We start from the raw sequence: 20,854 nt of genomic DNA on the forward strand, positions 1-20,854 counted from the left end.
TAGCTGCTTGCCTTCAACAAGAAGCAATTTTAGTCTTCCCATATCTCGACGACAGGGTACTCAAGAACTGATCTTACGCTGCAGTATTAACTTCCACCCAGACAGCTCTCTCTCTTTCAGGAATTGGGTCTCCAGCTAAATGTAAAAAAATCCATGTTAACCCCTGACAGAGAATACAATTCACAGTAGCATATTTGGATTTGTTGGCAGCCAGGGCCTTCCTTTCCACATACAGATTCATAATTTTGGCAAACCTGATTGGGACAATTCAAGGAACCTCCCATGCTACAGTAAGAAATGTTTGCAGCTCCTGGGTCATATGGCAGCTTTCACCTTTGTGACTGTGCTTGCAAGTCTATACCTCTGCTGCTTTCAGGGCTTGTTCACAACGATCTATTCCTCCACCAGAGATAACGTGGACAAACAGTTACAGTTCCCCTCCAGGTGAAGAATTCCCTAGACTGGTGGAAAAAATCTATTCAATGTCTGTGCGGGTGTCCCTTTCATCTGACCAGCTCCAACAATATCTGAGACAACAGACACATCACTGTTAGGGTGGGTAGAACACCTCAATACCCTCGCAATTCAGGGTAGATGGGCACCTCAGGAAGCCAGTCTCCACATCAGTCTGTTGGAACTCAGAGCAGTCAGAAATGTCTGCCTTCCTGGTGCTCATAGGTACAGAGTGCCTCTTGGTAATGAGATCTGCTCAGTCACTGGACTCCCATCTGTCCCCAGTATTGCCCGATTCACTGCCTTTTTCACCTGGGGCACCTCCACTAGATGATGTTGAGGACAATAATGGAAACTTCCCTTCAGTCTCTTCTCTCTTCATGTAGGGCTTTCCTACCCAGCCATTTGAGAACCCGTTCTTTGATACCCACAGACGGAGAGAGGCATTTCAGGGAAGACATCACAGCTGGTGGGAACAACTTTGGATGATACTCCCCATCCCCCGTATGACCCCTCCCACAATAGCAATACCTGGGACCCCTGGGTGGCATACTGACAAAAAATTTCCAAGGCATCTCGATGCACATTTTGAAGATCCACAGTTTATTGCACACAGTGAATAACTTCGTCATCTTTGGGTGTTGTCCTTAGGATTGCTCCAGTTCAGGTGACTCCTACAGAGTATCACCATAAGAGGGCATGAACTTCAGAAGCAAGTCCAAGACTGTACAGTAGAACCCATCAGGATAAGAGACATACAGTCCCCTCCACCACAGCCCATTCCTCAGCAGAAGGAGGCATTCTAGGAGCAGGAAGCTAGGGCAGAGGAGGAAAAACTACCATTCCTTGTCATCAGAAGTTGAGGCAGTTATGCCTCCACCCCTGCCTATGGCCAGTGATTTTCCACCATTTCAGGACCTCATAAAATGGTTGGCAGATACTCTGCAGATACCACTTAAAGAAGTCAAGGAATCAAAAAAATGGTTACTCACCTTCTCATAACTGTTGTTCTTCGAGATGTATTGCTCATATCCATCCCAGTTAGGTGTGTGCGTACTGCGTGCACAGTTGTCGGAAAGTTTTTCCCCTAGCAGCACCCATTGGGTCAACTCTGGGGCCCCCTGGAGTGGCACTTCCATAGCGCTCAATATATGACCCTGCCGACCCAGCGCCTCTTCAGTTCCTTCTTGTCAGCTACTCCAATAGAGGGGAAGGCAGGTAGGTCTGAAATAGAAGTGAGCAACACATCTCAAAGAACAACAGTTACAAGAAGGTGAGTAACTGTTTTTCTTCTTCAACTGCTTGCTCATGTCGATTCCAGTTAGGTATCTCCCAAGCCGTACTTTGGAGGTGGGGTCGGAGTTATGGAACAACAGACTGGAGCACTGCTCTGCTAAGGCTGCATTGTCTCTAGCGTGCTGGGTTATGGCGTAGTGAGCGGCAAATGTGTGCACCGAGATCATGTTGTCGCCCTGCAGATTTCTTGAATTGGCACCTGGGCCAGGAACGCTGTCGATGAGGCTTGTGCCCTCATAGAATGGGCCGTAAGAGCCGGAGCTGGAACGTTGGCTAATTTGTAGCAGGTGCGGATGCAGGAGGTGATCCACGATGAGATCTTCTGTGGCAAGACCGGGAGACCTTTCATATGGTCAGCCACCGCCACAAATACTGTTTTGACTTCCAGAACAGCTTCATGTGTTCGATGTAAAAAGCGAGTGCCTGTCAAATGTCCAGAGAGTGGAGCCTTTCCTCTTGGCTGCTCGCATGAGGTTTAGGGTAGAACACAGGCAGGAAAATATCCTGGTTGGAGCGAAATTGGAACACAACCTTTGGAAGAAAAGCCGGGGGAGGCCTAAGCTGCACCTTGTCCTTGAAGAAGACCGTGTATGGAGGGTCAGAGGTGAGGGGCTTAAATTCCGAGACCCTCCTTGCCCAAGTAATGGCAACTAGAAAGGCAACCTTCCATGATAGATACAGGAGCGAGCAGGTTGCCAATGGTTCAAATGGAGGTCCCATCAGTTTGGAACTAACCAGGTTGAGATCCCACTCAGGGATCAGCTGCCGAACCTGTGGGTACAGATGCTCCAGGCCCTTGAGGAAGCGGCCAACCATGGGGTTGGCGAAGACGGAGCATCCGGCTGCTCCCGGTTGGAATGCAGAGATAGCTGCCAGGTGCACATTGATGGAACAAACAGCCAGACCTTGCTGCTTGAGGTGTAAGAGGTACTCCAGGATGACAGGAATGGGGGCCTGCAACGGAGGAGTACAGCCCTGGGAGCACCAGGTCCCAAACCTTTTCCACTTTGCCAGATAGGTGGCCCTAGTGGAGGGCTTCCTGCTACCGTGGAGAACTTCCCTGACCAACTCCGAGCACATGAGCTCCATTGGGTTTAGCCATAAAGCTTCCAGTCCATAAAGTGGAGAGACTGGAGGTCTGGGCAACTAAGGCGTCCTGGGTGATTAGGTCCAGGAACAGTGGCAACATGATCAGTGTCCACCGAAAGGTCCATGGATATGTGGAAGTAAGCATCCTTGAGGTCGAGGGCGGCCTACCAGTTTCCTGGATCGAGAGACAGAATAATTGAGTTCAAGGAGACCATGCAGAACTTCAACTTCTTCATGAATCTGTTGAGGCCTCGTAGATCGAGGATGGGTCTGAGACCCCCTTTGGCTTTCGGAATTAGGAAATAGCCGGAGTAGAATCCCTTGCCCCTTAGCTCCTGAGGTACTTCCTCCACTGCCCCTGCGGCGAGGAGTGTCTGCACCTCCTGTACAAGGAAATGCTCATGAGAAGGGTCACTGAAGAGGGACAGGGACGTGGGGAAGGGAGGAAGGGAAGGAGTAGAATTGGAGAGAATAGCCCACTTCTACCATGCAAAGAACCCAGCGGTCCAGTGTTATTTGGGACCAAGCATGGTAGAAATGGGGTAGACTGTTCAGGAAATGGGTGAGGATCCGGTCCATCGTCTGGTACGTCGTCCCAGGCACACCTTCAAAAGGCCTGATTAGAGACCAAAGAAGTGCGCATCCGGCCCTGGTTGGACGAGGGCTGGGACCGCTTGTGCCTATCATTCCTACTGCGCTTCCTAGAGAAGTCCTGTCTAGGTCGTGGCAGGTAGGGGCATTGAGAGGGCTGCGGCTTAAAGTGTTTCCACTGAGTAGCCGGAGTATGGGCCCCAGCGATTTCAGCATAGCCCTCAAGTCTTTAAGGCTATGTAGCCTAGAGTCAGTCTGCTCTGCAAACTGGCCCGCTCCATCAAATGGCAGGTCCTGGTGGGTCTGGTGCACCTCGGGTGGCAGCCCTGAGGCCTGCAGCCATGAGTTATGCCTCATGGCGATACCAGAGGACAAGGTGCATGCTGCTGAGTCCACAGCGTCCGGTGAGGCCTGTAACAAGGTCCATGTCACCGCAGCTATAGCCCCAAACTCCTCTCTGGACTCGGCAGGTACCAACTCTCTGAACTTCAGGATGGAGTTCCGGGAGTTAAAGCTGTACCTGCTCAGGATTGCCTGCTAGTTAGCAATCCTGAGCTGCAAACCCCGGTAGAGTAGACCTTCCGGTCAAAAAGGTCTAGTCTTTTAGAGTCCTGGACTTGGGGTAGGGCCTTGCTGCCCCTGCCTCTCTCATTCATTCACCGCCACCACCACCAATGAGCAGGGCTGCAGGTGTGTATAGAGGTACTCATAACCCTTAGAGGGGATGAAGTATTTCCTTTCAACGCCCTTTGCAGTCAGAGGAATAGAGGCTGGGGTCTGCCACAAGGTCTTGGTGTTGGCCTGAATGGTCTTAATAAGGGGAAGAGACACCCTTGATGGACCTTCCGGGGCCAGGATGTCCACCATCAGATCCTGCAGCTCTACCACCTCCTCAGCTTGTAGGCCCACATTACACGCCACCCTGTGCAGCAGGTCCTGGTGGGCACGGTTGTCTATGGGGGGGCAGCCCTGAGGTGGAGGTCCCCACAACTGCCTCGTTCAGGGAGTACGATGAGGAGGCTAAAGGGTGTGGGGGGACAGGTTCGTCCTGACCCTCCTGATCCCTTGGGGCATCCTGCCCTGCCTCCTGTGCTGAGTCGACTACCCCAGGATCCACTGTGGGAGCGAGAGTCGGCGCCGGGGAAAGGAGAATGGCTGGTGTTACCTCAGCACCCGTAGGAGTGGGGAAGCTGGCCAAAGCCACCGGCACCCTGGGCTCGGATACCACAGACTAGGAGCCCTTAGATATGGTGCCCTGGGCCTAGTGGTATACCCAGAGGGTCCAAAATGGTCACTGCGCTGGTCCCTGCTTCTGCCCTGCACCCACGTCAGTTCCTCCTATGGACCGGTGGCTGGATGACTGGTGTCGGGAGTGGTCAGGGACCGGTGCTGTGACGGGGAGCAGTGCCGAGAGTGGGAGCATTGATGCAAGTCCAACCGGTTCTGCGGGCCAGAGCAGCGCCGGGACTCGGAGCAATGTCTTCTCTCCAGTGGCCTCGGAGATGCCGGTGGATGCATCATTGTGGGCTTGCTTTGAGATGGTGCCGCACGCTACAGCGCTGGAGGCTTCTCTTGGGGCATTGGGGACCGTGGCGCCATCATGGCAATTAAGTCCCTCGCGACCTTGAAAGGTGTCTGCGGTGGATGGTAGCTCCACCTCTACCATCTGGCTCAGGAAGTCCAACAGCACCGGACTCAATGGTCTCCTTTGCAGGGCCGAAGTCGACAGTTCCGACTCGTGAGCTTTTGATGCCTGGTGCTCCTCCACGGGACACACCGCAGAGGCAGTCTCCAGTGCAGCAGGTCTTGGTCCCGGAGATAGACTCCTGTCCTGCTTCCAGTGCCGCTTCTGTGGCTCCGGGGAGTGAGACTGGTGCCAGGTAGATTCTACTGGCTTTGGTGCCAGGGAGCGACGGTGATGAGGGTCTCTGTGCCCAGAGTCTTTCCTTGGCCCCGCTTCTCTAACAGAGGCAGGAGCGCTCCACACTGACGAACTCTGCACTGGGTCTTGCCGCCCCAATGTAGGCTGCGGTGTCAGTGCCGCCTCCATAAGGAGCTGTTTTAAACAAAAGTCCTGCTCCTTTTTAATTCTGGGATGGAACTCTTTGCAAATCTTGCACCAGTCCGTCTCGTGCGCCTCCCCCAGACACTTGAGACAAGAGTCGTGGGGGTCGCCCATTGGCATGGGCTTGTGGCAAGACTTGCAGGGCTTGAAACCTTTGGATTGAGGCATGCCCCAAGCCCCAAGGGGAGAATAGAAAGATGGGGTGGGGGGGAAGAACCCCCACTCCTAAACTACTAACTAACTTAACTACAAACTACAGACATTATGAAAACTGGAGTACTTGTGGCACCTTGAAGACTAACAAATTTAAGTACTCCTGTTCTTTTGCGGATACAGACTAACACGGCTGCTTCTCTGAAACTTGTCATTATGAAAACCACAACTATTAACAACTATACACAAAGCTAGAAGAATAAGCCGAGTACTGGCAAAAGCAAGCCACTGCAGTTCCAACAACCGTCACTGGCGGTAAGAAGGAACTGAGGAAGCGCCAGGTTGGCAGGGTCATATATTGAGCACCATGTAGGCGCCACTCCAGGGGGCTCCACAGCCAAACCCGATGGGTGCTGCTAGGGGAAAAACTTTCTGATGACTGTGCATGCATCATGCATACACCTAACTGGAATCAACACAAGCAAGCACTTAAAGAAGAACACAAGTTACTGGACATTCTGCAGTCAGCAACACCAACCAAAATTGTGCTATCAGAGAGGTGCTTTCATATCTGGCAGAGACTGTTCGGCAGACTCCAGCAATAGTAAAACCAACTTGCAAATGGGCTGATAAAAAATATGTCCCCACCAAGGGCTCTGAATTTTTATTTCCTCACTCGCCACCGAATTCTCAGAATATCAGAACGGCCATACTAGGTCAGACCAAATGTCCATCTAACCCAGTATCGTGTCTTACAACAGTGGTCAGTGCCAGGTGCTCAGAGGGAATGAACAGAACAGGTAAGCAAGTGAACCATCCCCTGTCGCCCATTCCCGGCTTCTGGCAAACAGAGGCCAGGAACACCATCCCTGTCCATTCTGGCTAATAGCCATTGATGGACCTATCTTCCAGGAACTTATCTAGTTCTTTTTTTGAACCCTGACATAGTGTTGGCCTTCACAACATCCTCTGGCAAAGAGTTCCACAGGTTGACTGTATTGTGTGGAGAAATACTTCCTTCTGATTGTTTTAAACCTGCTGCCTATTTCATCTGGTGACCCCTAGTTCTGCTGTTAGGGAAGTGTTATTTACTCCTCATATTTACTTTCTCCACACCAGTCGTGATTTTATAGACCTCAATCATATTCCCCCCCCCCCCTTAGTCATCTTCTTCCAAGCCAATATGTCTTTTTAACGATTCCCATCATTCTGTTAGCTTCTTTGACTGCAGCTGCACATTGAGTGGATGTTTTCAGAGAACTATCCACAATGACTCCAAGATCTCTTTCTTGAGTGGTAACAGCTAATCTAGACCCCATTGTTTTAGATGTATTGTTGGAATTATGTTTTCCAATGTGCATTATTTTGCATTTATTAACATTGAATTTAATCTGCCATTTTGTTGCTCAGTCATCCAGTCTTGTGAGAGCCCTGTGTAACTCTCTGCAGTCTGATTTGGACTTACCGATTTTGAATAGTTTTGTATCATCTGCAAATTTTGCCTCCTCACTGTTTATCCCTTTTTCCAGATCATTTATGAATATGCTGAATAGTACTGGTCTCAGTACAGACCGTTGGGGGACACCACTATTTATCTCTGTCCGTTCTGAAAACTGGCCATTTATTCTTATCCTTTGTTTCCTGTCTTTTAACCAGTTACTGATCCATGAGAAGGCCTTGCCTCTTATCCTATGATAAGCCAACTTTGCTTAAGATCCAGGGTCCTTGTCAAAGGCTTTCTGAAAATCTGAATACACTATATCCACTGGATCCCCCTTGTCCACATGCTTGTTGACCTCCTTGAAGAACTGAATCATTAGGCATGATTTTCCTTTACAAAAACCATGTTGACTCTTCCCCAACAAATCGTGTTCATATATGTGTCTGATCATTCTTTTCTTTACTATAGTTTCAACCAGTTTGCTAGGTACTGAAGTTAGGCTTACTGGCCTGTACTTGCCTGGATCGCCTCTGGACCCCTTTTTAAAAATTGATGTCACATTAGCTGTCCTCCAATCATCTGGTACAGAAGCTCATAGACTTTAAGGTCAGAAGGGACCATTATGAACTTCTAGTCTGACCTCCTGCACAATGCAGACCACAGAATCTCACCCACCCACTCCTGTAACAAACCCCTGACCTATGTCTAAGCTATTGAAGTCCTCAACTTGTGGTTTAAAGACTTCAAAGTGCAGAGAATCCTCCAGCAAGTGACTCGTGCCCCATGTTGCAGAGGAAGGCGAAAAAACCCTATGGCCTCTGCCAATCTGCCCTGGAGGAAAATTCCTTCCTGACCCCAAATATGGCGATCAGCTAAACCCTGAGCATGTGGGCAAGACTCACCAGCCACCTAACTGTCTTGCAGTGGATGCTGTGAATGAGAGGGGTTGGCAGCAATTATTGAGGGCTACCCTGCTATGCCAAGGATCAGAAGTTACTGTGGATCTCTTTTGGCAAAAGTGTACTCGTCCACCACCTTGCAGTTCTGGATTGCAAACTTTCAGGTGACCATGGCCAAATATAACTTTACTAATTACAACAAGCTCATGGCCTTCATTGAAGATCTGTCACATGACTGCAGGGAGCCATTCCAGTCTATTTTTGCAGAGAGTCAGCTGTTTTGGATGGTTATCGAGGAGAACCCATTATCATCATGGATGCATGTCTTCTCGAATGGTGGTTGACGCATGAAGGGACATATGAATCTTTAGTGCATCTGGCACTAAATTTATGACTAAACTCCTTGGGGGAGAATTGTATGTCTCCTGTTCTGTCTTACCCACATTCTGCCATATATTTCATGTTATAGCAATCTCAGATGATGACATGCTGTTCATTGTAAGAACACTTTCATGGCAGATTTGACAAAAAGCAAAGGAGGTACCAATGTGAGATTTCTAAAGATAGCTACATCACTCGACCCAAGGTTTAAGAATCTGAAGTGCCTTCCAAAATCTGAGAGGGATGAGTGCATGCTTTCAGAAGTCTTAAAAGAGCAACACTCCGATGCAGAAACTACAGAACCCGAACCACCAAAAAAGAAAATCAACCTTCTGCTGGTGGCATCTGACTGACTCAGATGATTAACCTGGCTGTTACAACAGTTATTTCTTTTTGCCATGAGTATTTTCTTTTACTTGACCTTCTAGAAGTATTAAGGCAGTTTTTATAGATAAGGCATTCTTCTGAAAGGATAACCACTTGAATTGACTTTTATGTTTAATAACCCAACTTCAATAATCTGTTTTAAACCATGCAACTAGTGAATAGCTATCTGTATGCCACTACCCTTCTAACGTTTATAACCTTGTGGCACCCTCCATTTGTACATTCACAAACTTTTTTTCACTCAAGAATTCTGATTCCATTTAGAAAGTCAGTGAGGTGCAGTAGAGGAACAATCTGGTTTCACTTGAATTTGAGATGGTAACGGTCCACTGATTAGATCTCCCCAAGTTCATGGAACTTTTTTTGCAAAATAGCAAACATTAAATTTAAGTTAATATGTAACTAAGTATCTTGATACTTGATGCAGACTTAGTATAATCTTTCCATGTTATTATCTAGATACACCTCTACCTCAATATAATGCTGTCCTTGGGAGCCAAAAAATCTTACCATGTTATAGGTGAAACCACGTTATATTGAACTTGATTTGATCCACCGGCGTGCGCAGCCTCGCCCCCCCCCCGGAGCACTGCTTTACCGCGTTATATCCGAATTCGTGTTATATTGGGTCGCGCTATATTGAGGTAGCGGTGTACATATTTTAAAATGCATGAGATCTTTTACAAATCTAGTACAAATATGTTACTTTATTCGCTCCTGTTTATAATACATTATGAATTGTCAAGAAAATAAAAAGATTTGAGTATAGTAATGCTTGGATATTGAGTTTTACTTTTTCACATATAAACACAGTGGGTATGTGCAAAATTGCTTATCAGCAGATGCAACAGTTACATCTGTATTTTTTTTTAACTTTGGGCCTGAATATCTGAAGATATATTGTGCAAGGCTGGCTTTGTAATTTTGGGTGATATCACACTTATTCTTGGATCCTGTTCGCTATACACAACAAACCATGGGCATTAACATCATTAGTTCTATGCATTATCTGCACCACATATATAGTAGTACGCACTAAGCACAAATATTATAGCAGTTATATAGCCTAAATTGGCCTACACCTTTACTATAATCGTGTTCTCTTATGCTAAGTGCCCCCGTAACACCTTGCATTAGTTGAAGTAAGATTTGACTTAAGTAGATAGGAAAATTGTCAGTATCCGGACATATTATTTTACTATAGCAATAGTTAGGGATTTATTCTCACAGGCCAGTACTGCAGTGTTCCAAATGAAGAGGACAAGACGTGATTGTTCTACCCTTGTACAAACCAAGAAGTTGACTTCACACCCCTTGCTACTTGGAATGCATGCGTTAAGAACAAAGAGATAAGGGGTACACCATGGTACCAGAAAAAAAGATAGAAAGCTGATTGGTTAAATCTAGTTTCACATGACATATACAGTACCATTTACTTGTAAACAGGTAGAGTATAAAAAGGTGGCTTTAGGGATGTAACTTTGGGAACACACCTTCTATATAAGGTGAATGTTACCATGTTGCATGAGACGGCTTCCCTGAGACTGGTATCACATAGAACCTTTTTCCTGTGCTATTATTATTGGTTTATAGCAATACACCTAACTGACACTGGTTATTTGGTCTCTTAAGTATAGTTCATAAACTGTACAGTCAATTGCTCGATTATACATTGGTTCTTTATCAACTATAGGCATCTGCAACCCATTGTGTAAAGATGGTTTAAAAACAAGGAAATTTGAGTTAGGAGAAGAGCATAGGAAAGACTTTTATTACTTTTACCCTTTTCAAAATAGCGCTTTGGAGTCTGCCTTTCTTTTAAAAATAAAATAAAAAGTAAATGGGTTGTAGAATGCAGTATTAGCATTGTGCTCTTGAAAGGATTTAAGAAAAATAGTTTTGAACGTTTGGGGAATGGGAAGTGATTTAGTTATGCTTTGATAATTTCACAGGACCTAATTCTACAACCTTTGTATTGAGTAGCACTTACTGTGAATAAGGTTGCAGAAGCAGACCCATAAATATCAGATACAAGCAGTATCTCTTGCATCAAATATCAGAACATGAATTGAATCTAAGAGAAGACCACACATTATGGCAATACAAGGAAAACCATCATACTCATATTGTAATTAAGAGATGGGACTGGATACCAAAGACTAGCAGTTATTAACCAATTTGAAAAACAAATAGACAAGCACAGAGAGAGAAACTTAGAAAGTAAAAATACCTCACAGAAATAAAAACACAGAGAGGTGTTCTCTACTGTCTCCTTCAAGTAGTAGTGCTATAATTCAGTTTTTGGTAACTGGTTATTATCACAAAATTAGAACCTTGAATTTTGATATGCTTTGTTACATAATTTGTGCAGGATCTTCCCAATAATATGATTCATCAATTGGCCATTAAGTCTCTCCCTCAAGAATGGCTCTGGTGTGAAACCTGGTGTAACGATGAATCCAAGAAAAAGGCTAAAACAATTGATTTGGTAAGTCAATTAAGAGTTGATGAAAATGTCATTTTATTAACCTGAGTTTCTTCAATTTTCACAAGATATGAAATTTAGCTCTGTACTCATATACAAGACCCTGTCAGTTCTGATGGCTGCCGGTTTTACTATCATCCGCTGAGTGACATGGAGGCAGCTGTGCTGGAAAGTTCTGGAACACAAATTCCCCTTGTATAAGTGGCTGAAGCCCAGTAATATGCCTCCTTTCCTCTCAGAGCAGCTTACAGGAATAGCTCTTTTCCCAATTTTTTGCTTAATTTGCAGTTTCAGCTTTGGAGGTTGCTGGACTGTACTGGATAATAGCAAGCTCTTTTCCCCACTGTCCTATATAGTTTCCCTCTCCTTCCCCTATCCTCAAGCAAACAATAGAACTATGGTAAGGTATTTGAAGGGTTGGTAAGTGTGCTTGGTCCCTGTGTGCCAGTATTACACTCCCTTTGTAGCAGAGAAAGGCTCAGCCTCCTTTTGAGGAGTATTGGCAGTGAGCCTTTAATACTCAGTCAGCCTCAGTAGTACAGATAGGTTGGGGAGATAAGAAGAGACTTGTTAGGCATAATTTGAGGGAGATATTCCATATTGGGGAAAAGAGAAGGAAAAAAATATTTTTCTGGAACATTGATTTTAAACAATAGCAATTTATTGGAAACTATGTAAGGATTTGGAATGTTGGATTAAGTTCTAGAGAGATGAATTGGCGGGCAGAATGCAGGTCAAATGATGAAAAGAACTTTAGATATATGAATGATTTCATAATTTATCATATGAGTATTACTTTAACTTATGGGGGCGGTATGCGTGCATGTATACAACATACTATGAAAAGTGTGTGTAGAGAAGGGCTTGGAGGAGGGAGAGAATGTTCCTCACCTGTAACTTATTTCTGAAGGCATATGTTTAGCAGTCTTGACCCACCGTGATCTCAGATTATAGAGCCAGCCATAGTTGTTCTGAAGAATAATCATCATTCGGTGTCTGTTACCAAAGGTTTATTGTGTATATTTTATAGCTTTCCTAGCATTTTTGCTTTTATTAGAGTAAGCTATTGTGAGGAGAATTGATTGGTGGGCTCTTCTACCTCCTGGAAATCATCTGTAACCACTTCTAGGATTACTTATAGAGTTGGATGGAACATTTCTGTCAACGAAATTTTGCCAAAGAATTAGGGAGAGGCAGAAGTTTTGAATATTTTTTCCATTATTTGACCATCTCTAATTATCAGACATAATATTTCAGAGAATAGAAATGCACAAGAAGTGACCAAATGTTTATTCCCTAACACTATGAAAGTAAAAAAGATGCCACACAACTCTATGCTTAGTTCATACCTTCCTGGGAATAGATGAGTTTTTGTTTGAGAGAGTTTATTTATGCCTTACCTTATATAAATTAAATCAACTTGAGTAACGCCTTGGGTTTATTTTGCTGATCCTTCTTCCCTTGTACCATCATGTAAGTATCAGTTCATTATTCTTCAGCTTTTTCCAATCCAAAGATCACAAAGTGGCCAGGGGAATGCCTTTTTTTTTTTTTTTTTTTTTAAGTCTTGTGTTGCTCTGGCCTATATATCTAAAGCATTAGAGTTCTTTTTAAATCAGTTTGAGTTAATTTACCAGTCTGACGGTATGGTCTTTTTCCTTTTATCATCACTTCCATCTGCCTTTACTTCCTAAATCCCTTTGCCCAGCTAATCAATGTCTTTTGCAGGCTCCACTAAAAGAGTCTCATAGACTTAGATAGAGAGACAGAGATCTCAGTTATCAGTATATTTCTAATACTTGGCAATTCCTGAAGTAGCATGCCAAGCTTACAGTACCCCTGGGCACTTGACAAAATGTTTGATTATCTCTTCAAAGAGGATCCCAATAGAAATGAAAAGTATTTCAATTAAAAATGGTTTAAATAACTATCAGACTTTGGTTTATAGACCATTTCATTCTGTATGTTGCCCTTTAAGTGATTTGTAACGCTAACAAAATAGCTAATTAGGCATAAGGTAATTGAGAGAGATGAATGATTATATAGGAGACTGAAGACATTCCTACGGGCTAGTGACAGATGGTCCTGTTTATCAAATATAAAGAATGTTACCCCGATGTTTAGAATGATTAAAGGAGTAGTGACTGGAAAGTATGGTAAATAATAGTTCTACTGTGTTCTGCTGTACTGCAAAATATTAATAGGTGGATTTTTTGCCAATTTGCATAATTTTTTATTTAATTTCTTTAAAACTTCCAAAATTTGTTTTGGCATAGTTTGTTTCCCAGTGAATTTATAGTCCACATTGATTTCAAAAGGGATACATAGTGAAACACTCATTGTTGTCCTAGTCTTTAAATTTGTAGCTAGTTTTTAGCAGTGTTCTGTTTAGTGACCTGTTGTTTTTCCATCACTAATGCTGAAGAGAATAGTTGTGTTTACTTAGAATGGTTGGTGTTTTATCGAGAGTGATATATTTTATACTTGCAGTGCAATAACCCCAAAACCAAAGAGCCCAAACTAAAGGCTGCATTGAGAATAGTCCCAGAATGGGTTCAGTATGACTCTGAAATACGAAAGCTAATAAAGCAAATTGAAAAAGGGAAGAAAAACTTGACTCAGTCTTCTCGAAAAGGTAAGAGAATAAAATTTTTCACATGCATGTTTATCTTATTTCTCACTAGTAATTTAAGCAAAGATTGGGGCTAGTATACATATGTATTGTGCCTTGAGTCATTCTCCCTACTCTTGAGGAAGTTGTGTACATTGTATTAGTTACATGATGCCTTTGTACCTAAAAACTACATTGAAAAGATAAAATCCCGGCCTTATTGAGGTCAGTGGCAAAATTTACTTTGACTTCAGTAGGGATAGGACTTCATCCAAAATGTTTAACTTTGTGGTGTCCTCAAAACTAAAACTTATTTGGGCAGCAATGATAGCCCAGTTTCCCCAGTTTGAAATTTACTTCATAATCACTTGATTGTTCGTTTTATTCTCTAGAAAACATTTCTTGATACTAGCTCTGGTGTAAATTCTATAGTATCTCAAAATACACATTAATGAACAGAGTCAACTTTGTAAATGTATTATAAAGTGAGAGAGATCAAATTACACATAAAAAATTTAAAAGAAAATAATTGACTGCAAAGTCAAGCAGTCAAAAGTTAGGACATGCTTGTGCAATTTTAATTTGGCCCCATTGTTTATATGCATTAAAGTATTTTTTTATTACATGATAATTTTGTATTTTTCAACACTACCCACACCTCATGCAGTGAACAGATTTCTTGGTGCTTGCTTATTAGCAACTGTTTAATATTTTGTTTTATCCTTACTGTTCAATATGTGGACCCAGGTCGTATTCACTGCACATAATTCAAACCCTGATCTGAAGACAGCATTATTAATTTCCTCCTGGGCTTTTCTGTGGTGTCCATTACTGTAATATCTGAGTGCTTCAGAAATATTAATACTTTTTTTTCACAACTCCTTTGTGGGGTAAGGGGATGCTATTATCCCCATTTTATAGATGGGGAACAGAGACACAGAGAAATTAAGTTCAAAAGTATCTGCTAATTTTGGATGTCCAGTTTGGGAGACCTGGGATCAGGTTTTTCAGAGTAGTTAGCATTATATAGGACTCTATATATTCAAGTACAGCTCCCATTGACTGCAGTTGCAGCTGTGAGTAGTCAGCACTCTGCAAGTCAGACCCTGGGGTTTCAAGTTGGGTACCTAGAAAATGAGGAACACACAATTAGTGACAACCTGTGAAAAGTTTGGTTCAAGTGACTTACCTTGCATCACATAGAAACTCTGTAGCAGAGGTAGGGATAGAATCTAGTTCCCCTCGGCAGAATTCAGGTGCCTGAACCACACCACCATCTTTTCTCTTCCTGCAGTTCCCTACCTCATTCACTACACACCTTCCAAGTTCTGCAACAAATGAGGCAGGGGCTTTACAGACAGCAGTCATCTTTGCTCCACAACACTGATTCATACCCATCATGTGCACTGAATGTGGAAAAAACAGTATGTGATCATTAATATAGGGCTTCTGTTTTTCAGGGTTTTTTATTTCATTGGGGGGTTATTTTTAGCAATTTTTGCTTTTTATGTAGAGGTCCAAAAAATCGGGGTGGTGAAGGGGCTTTTTTATGTATTATAATGTATATTATATACATTACTCATTACATTATATATTATTTTGTCATGTTCTTAATGCACTTTAACATAATACTGTTTAAAATAGCACTATGTTAAAACTCACTAGGGAACCATTACTGCGTACCAGTAGGGTCTACACTGACCAACTAATGCACAATGCATTACCACACTTTAGAAGCAACACCCCATAGTCCACATTATTGCTCCATGTAGACAAGCCCTTAGATACAAGTAATCATTTCTGGTGTTTTTGCAGTGTTTATGGGATAAACACATTTTTTGTTGTCGGGATTGTTTTGTCAGTGTTTATTAGTTAAAACAGAAAATCAGAAGTCCTAATCATAATGCATATGCTACAAGGGGACCGGGATAAGGTTATGTGTGCAACTTTAATATTGCTTTTTCCTAACTTTTGAGTTCTTGACTTTGCAACCTTAATTATCTTTTCACATAGTTTTTATATGTAATTTCTTAGCTTTCTAAAAAAGCAAACTGAAAAAAAAAAACAGAAATAATTCTTAGAGTGATTCTGCACATACACATTCCACTGTAGGTGTAGGTGCACCCAATGCACTTGAGTCGGAGATTTTTACCAGCCGTACCAGCAGGCAGCACATGGACCTCTGCTGTCCTTGTTCGCCAAGATGACAGTATAAAGGGGCATGACTGCAGCCTCCTTGTCAGTTGGAGAGTTGGAACTCCCTGATGCGCTTGAGCTTTGGTTAGCTAGCCTTTAGGTGACATTTTTGTTTATTCTTGTAGCTTAATTTAATAATATTTTAGTGTAGTAAGTAAGTTAGTGAATTTATCTGGGATTTTACTGTGCAGAAATCCCCAAATTTCAAACAATGTGCCACATACAGGCCTATGATCTCTGTTAATAACAGGAACAAAAGTTCCCTAATCTGCTTAGGCGAGGGACATGTGAAGAACAAATATCCTATTTGTACCTCCTTCCCAAAAAGAACAAGAGGGATTTCCGCCTTAAAGTACATCTTCCTTAGAAGGTGATGCATCACTCTTCAGAGCCCAACCCTGACCATGAGAGGATAGACTGAGTTTATTCACAAGGAATGCCCACCTGACTGCCTCAGCATATAAACCAAAATCTGGTGAGAAACATTGCTCATCATCTTCTCCCATGGTCTTCTCAAAGTGCACAAAACTCTTCTCACTCTCAAAGACTGCTACACTTTTCACGTCTCATTTTTCCTCTCAGAAGAAAGCTCTGAAGAAGTCTTCCAGTGCCAAGTTGAGGTCTGGTCATAAGTCCTGATGCTCACTGGTACTGTCCAAGGCAGCACCAGCAGGACCATCAAGACTAATGTCTTCACCCCACTACCATCAACTCCAGTACCACCAGTGTTAGCATTCAAGCACTTCTGCTGTTGGTGCCACAGGCATTCTTTATGGCAAAAGACCTCCTGTCTCTCCCTCTCCCAGACTCTTTGTTGCATTGTGCAGTTCTAGTCTCAATGGCCTCAACTTTACCATTACTGCCGGCACTGGCATCTTCACTTACCACCACAGATCCAGTAGTTCCGTCCACTTTGTCAATGGATATTATTTTGGTTCCATTGACTCATCTGTCTGCATTTGGACTGCCTCATCCGTCAGCACCATTAGATCCTTTGTCAACTTTTGGTACTCAAGGGATATCACTGGGTGTTCCCAGGGCTGAGACCTCCTCCAATGCCTACAGGGACTGCTCCACAATTTACTGAGGATAGTTATATTTCCTCCTTTTTGAATTCAGATCATGATAGACCCATATCATATACCAAGTCCCGCAGAAAGAATCCAAGTATTTCTTTATGTATGCCATCCCAGACTCGTCTGCAGCAAGCCGTTCTCACTAGATTTTGGTGGCTTCAAAACAGGCAGGATTAAAGGGCATCAAGCTTTGCTAAAGTCCAGCAAACATCTTTCTTCCAGCTAGAATATCAGCCCACTCCACGAAGGCGCATGCCACTGCATCTGCCTTTTTGAGCAACATTTCTATGGTGGACATTTGCAAAGCAGCAATGTGGTTATCTGTACAAACCTTCTCTAGACACTGTGGTGTTACTCAGGCTTCCTGAGACTACGCCAACTTCATCAAGTCAGTGCTGGAGTCTCTCTTCAAGTAGTCCAAAGCCACCTACAGCAGAATGTACAGGAGCAGCCCTAGCCCTTTTGTTGGCCAGGGCAGAAAACATTTTCACCCTCCCTATCCTCTTCCCCACTCCCCACCCCCCAAGCAAAAAACAGAATTTAAAAAAGACTGGTGGGACAGCATCCATCCCTTTGAAGTTGGTGCTCAGGCAACCGCTCCTGAAACTGATCCTGGGAATGTAAATTGCACAATCACTCCAAGGAGAAATCAGTTAGTTACGTGTACAGTAACTATTGTACTTCAAGATAAGCTGTCCACATATAAATACCACACACCCCTACTGGCACCATTACTACCATCTTCCCTGCAACTTTGGATTTAGCTTACTGGCAGTGCTAAGAAACGGAGAGGAAGGCAGCATTCACACCCCTTTAAACGCTCGACTTGGCGCATGAATATAGCAGGGGTACACTCACCACCTGCTGGTATGGCTGGCAAAAGTTTCCGACTTGAGTGCATTGGGTGCACATACACCTGCAGTGGAGTGTATACATGTACAGCACAACTCAAAGAACAACAGATATTGTACATGTAAGTAACCATTTTCTAGAGTGTGGCATCATATTGACACCCACGTGGTTCATCGGCATGGTTGGATTCTTTAAAATCACTGTGCAGACCTCTGCCACTTGAGCTAAGAGACTAACTGATAGCAGCAGTTGGTTAGCAGCAGTTAGTTATCACCCTCCATATGGATCATCATTACAGGGAGATGAGACACATGTTTTGCCAGTGGTTTTCACAGATATTTGCTGACATCACAGGATTTCTGAGACTCAGAAATCTTGGGTTCCATTCCAGGCTCTAGAGGAGTGTGTTCTCTAGTGGGCACACTTCTTCCACCTTTTCCCCTGCAAGTTTGAGCCCTTCCTTCAACCATGTTTCCTGTCCACAGACTTCTAGCCCCCCGTCCCTGACCCTTTGTTCAATCTCATTTTCACCGCTCCCTGGTTATTGGTCCCACTTTTTTTGCCCATCCACTGTCAGATCTGCATCTTGGTCCTTCCATAAGAACATAAGAAAGGCCGTATCGGATCAGACCAAAGGTCCATCTAGCCCAGTATCCTGTCTACCGACAGTGGCCAATGCCTTATTCTTAGTCTTATTCTCTATCCCCTTTTTAATGATTCCTAACATCCTGTTCGCTTTTTTGACTGCCTCTGCACACTGCATGGACATTTTCAGAGAACTATCCACGATGACTCCAAGATCTTTTTCCTGACTTCTTGTAGCTAAATTAGCCCCCATCATATTGTATGTATAGCTGGGGTTATTTTTTCCAATGTGCATTACTTTACATTTATCCACATTAAATTTCGTTTGCCATTTTGTTGCCCAATCACTTAGTTTTGTGAGATCTTTTTGAAGTTTTTCAGTGTCTGCTTTGGACTTAACTATCTTGAGCAGTTTAGTATCATCTGCAAACGTTGCCACCTCACTGTTTACCCCTTTCTCCAGATCATTTATGAATAAGTTGAATAGGATCAGTCCGAGGACTGACCCTTGGGAACACCACTAGTTACCCCTCTCTATTCTGAGAATTTACCATTAATTCCTACCCTCTGTTCGCTCTCTTTTAACCAGTTCTCAATCCATGAAAGGACCTTCCCTTTTATCCCATGGCAGCTTAATTTACATAAGAGCCTTTAGTGAGGGACCTTGTCAAAGGCTTTCTGGAAATCTAAGTACACCATGTCCACTGGATCCCCCTTGTCCACATGTTTGTTGACCCCTTCAAAGAATTCTAATAGATTAGTAAGACACAATTTCCCTTTACAGAAACCATGTTGACTATTGCTCAACAGTTTGTTTTTCTATGTGTCGGACAATTTTATTCTTAACTATTGTTTCGACTAATTTGCCCGGTACTGACGTTAGACTTACTGGTCTGTAAGGGCCGGGATCACCTCTAGAGCCCTTTTTAAACACTGGTGTTACATTAGCTAACTTCCAGTCATTGGGTACAGAAGCCGATTTAAAGGACAGGTTACAAACCTTAGTTAACAGTTCCGCAACTTCACATTTGAGTTCTTTCAGAACTCTTGGGTGAATGCCATCTGGTCCCGGTGACTTGTTAATGTTAAGTTTATCAATTAATTCCAAAACCACCTCTCGTGACACTTCAGTCCGTGACAGTTCCTCAGATTTGTCACCTACAAGAGCCAGGTCAGGTTTGGGAATCTCCTAACATCCTCAGCCATGAAGACTGAAGCAAAGAATCCATTCCCCCACACCTCCTACCCCCCATCCCACTTGTTCCCATCCTCCTCCTCCACAGCTCCCAGTCTCAGTCTTCTTGCCCAGCCAGTGCAGTATCCCTTTACCCAGCTCCCAATCACAGCCTCCATTTCCCCTCCCCTTGTCCCCAGACCAGCCTCCAAATCCCAGTTTCCATCCTCAGGCTCATTATCCCAATCTGCTGCTCCCACCATCCCTTTGTGCATTCCCATCAGGCAGCTTCCTCGTTGCTGCCTGGAGCCATTGAGAGCATACCAGAGACTATGTCCCTTCTGTCAGTTCCATTGCCCAGGACAGGCCACAGCAGTCCAGCTCTGCAATTGCAGGGCAGTTCCTTGTCATCCCTTGTCTGAAGCATGCCCAGTGCTGATGGAATCTTTGGGGAGTTTAGCTATGGTCGAGCAAGTCTCTACTGAGCATATGCAAACTGCAGAGTTTTTTTAAAAGGCTTATAAACTGGCCAAATTTGGGTGGATTTTCACAAAGATGTCAAGAGACATCTCTCAGACACAAAGGTCACACCCTGCCAAGTTTCAAGTCCCTGCTCCAAAATATAAGAACTCTAAAAAAGTTGCCAACATTTTGAACATTGGCAAAACAGTGTACTTCCCCAGGCTCATTCTTGGAAACAGATTCATTATTTTGGTGAAATTTTCCAAAATTGTTCAGCCTGAGACAGAAATCCAGCATGTTAAATTTCTCCCCAAACAGTTAGTTTGACAAAGTTATAGGCAATTGAAATGGAGTCTTACAATGAGAAGCATTGGGCTACTAGCCCACCTATAACAAAAAATGAAATCACAACGTATTTGGGCTTTAAATTACAAATGCATCTTTGATTTACTTTATGTAACTTTAACTTGGTATAATCTCATTGTTGACAGTTCTCATGAGTAGGAGGCTTGCAATATTTGGTGGAGTGTTTTGTTTGTTTTTCTTTTATGATAGTTATATGAGAATTTCAACTTTTATTTAAAAAATATTTTAGCCCCCCCACCACCACCACCTCCACCCCAGTTTCAGAGAAAAACATGAAAATGTGAACTCTAAA

General features: G+C 43.5%; 1 protein-coding gene across 1 annotated transcript in view; it reads left to right on the top strand.

Annotated features, from left to right (window-relative positions):
- UGGT2 (UDP-glucose glycoprotein glucosyltransferase 2) overlaps positions 1 to 20,854 on the top strand; it is a 272,650-nt gene that overhangs the window by 249,719 nt on the left and 2,077 nt on the right. Inside the window, exons 37-38 of the mRNA XM_034758248.1 lie at positions 11,127 to 11,243; positions 13,731 to 13,875. Coding sequence (XP_034614139.1) covers positions 11,127 to 11,243; positions 13,731 to 13,875 — 262 coding nt within the window. The remainder of the gene's footprint in view (positions 1 to 11,126; positions 11,244 to 13,730; positions 13,876 to 20,854) is intronic.

Source organism: Trachemys scripta, chromosome 1 (assembly GCF_013100865.1).
Source record: "Trachemys scripta elegans isolate TJP31775 chromosome 1, CAS_Tse_1.0, whole genome shotgun sequence".
Taxonomy (NCBI): domain Eukaryota; kingdom Metazoa; phylum Chordata; order Testudines; family Emydidae; genus Trachemys; species Trachemys scripta.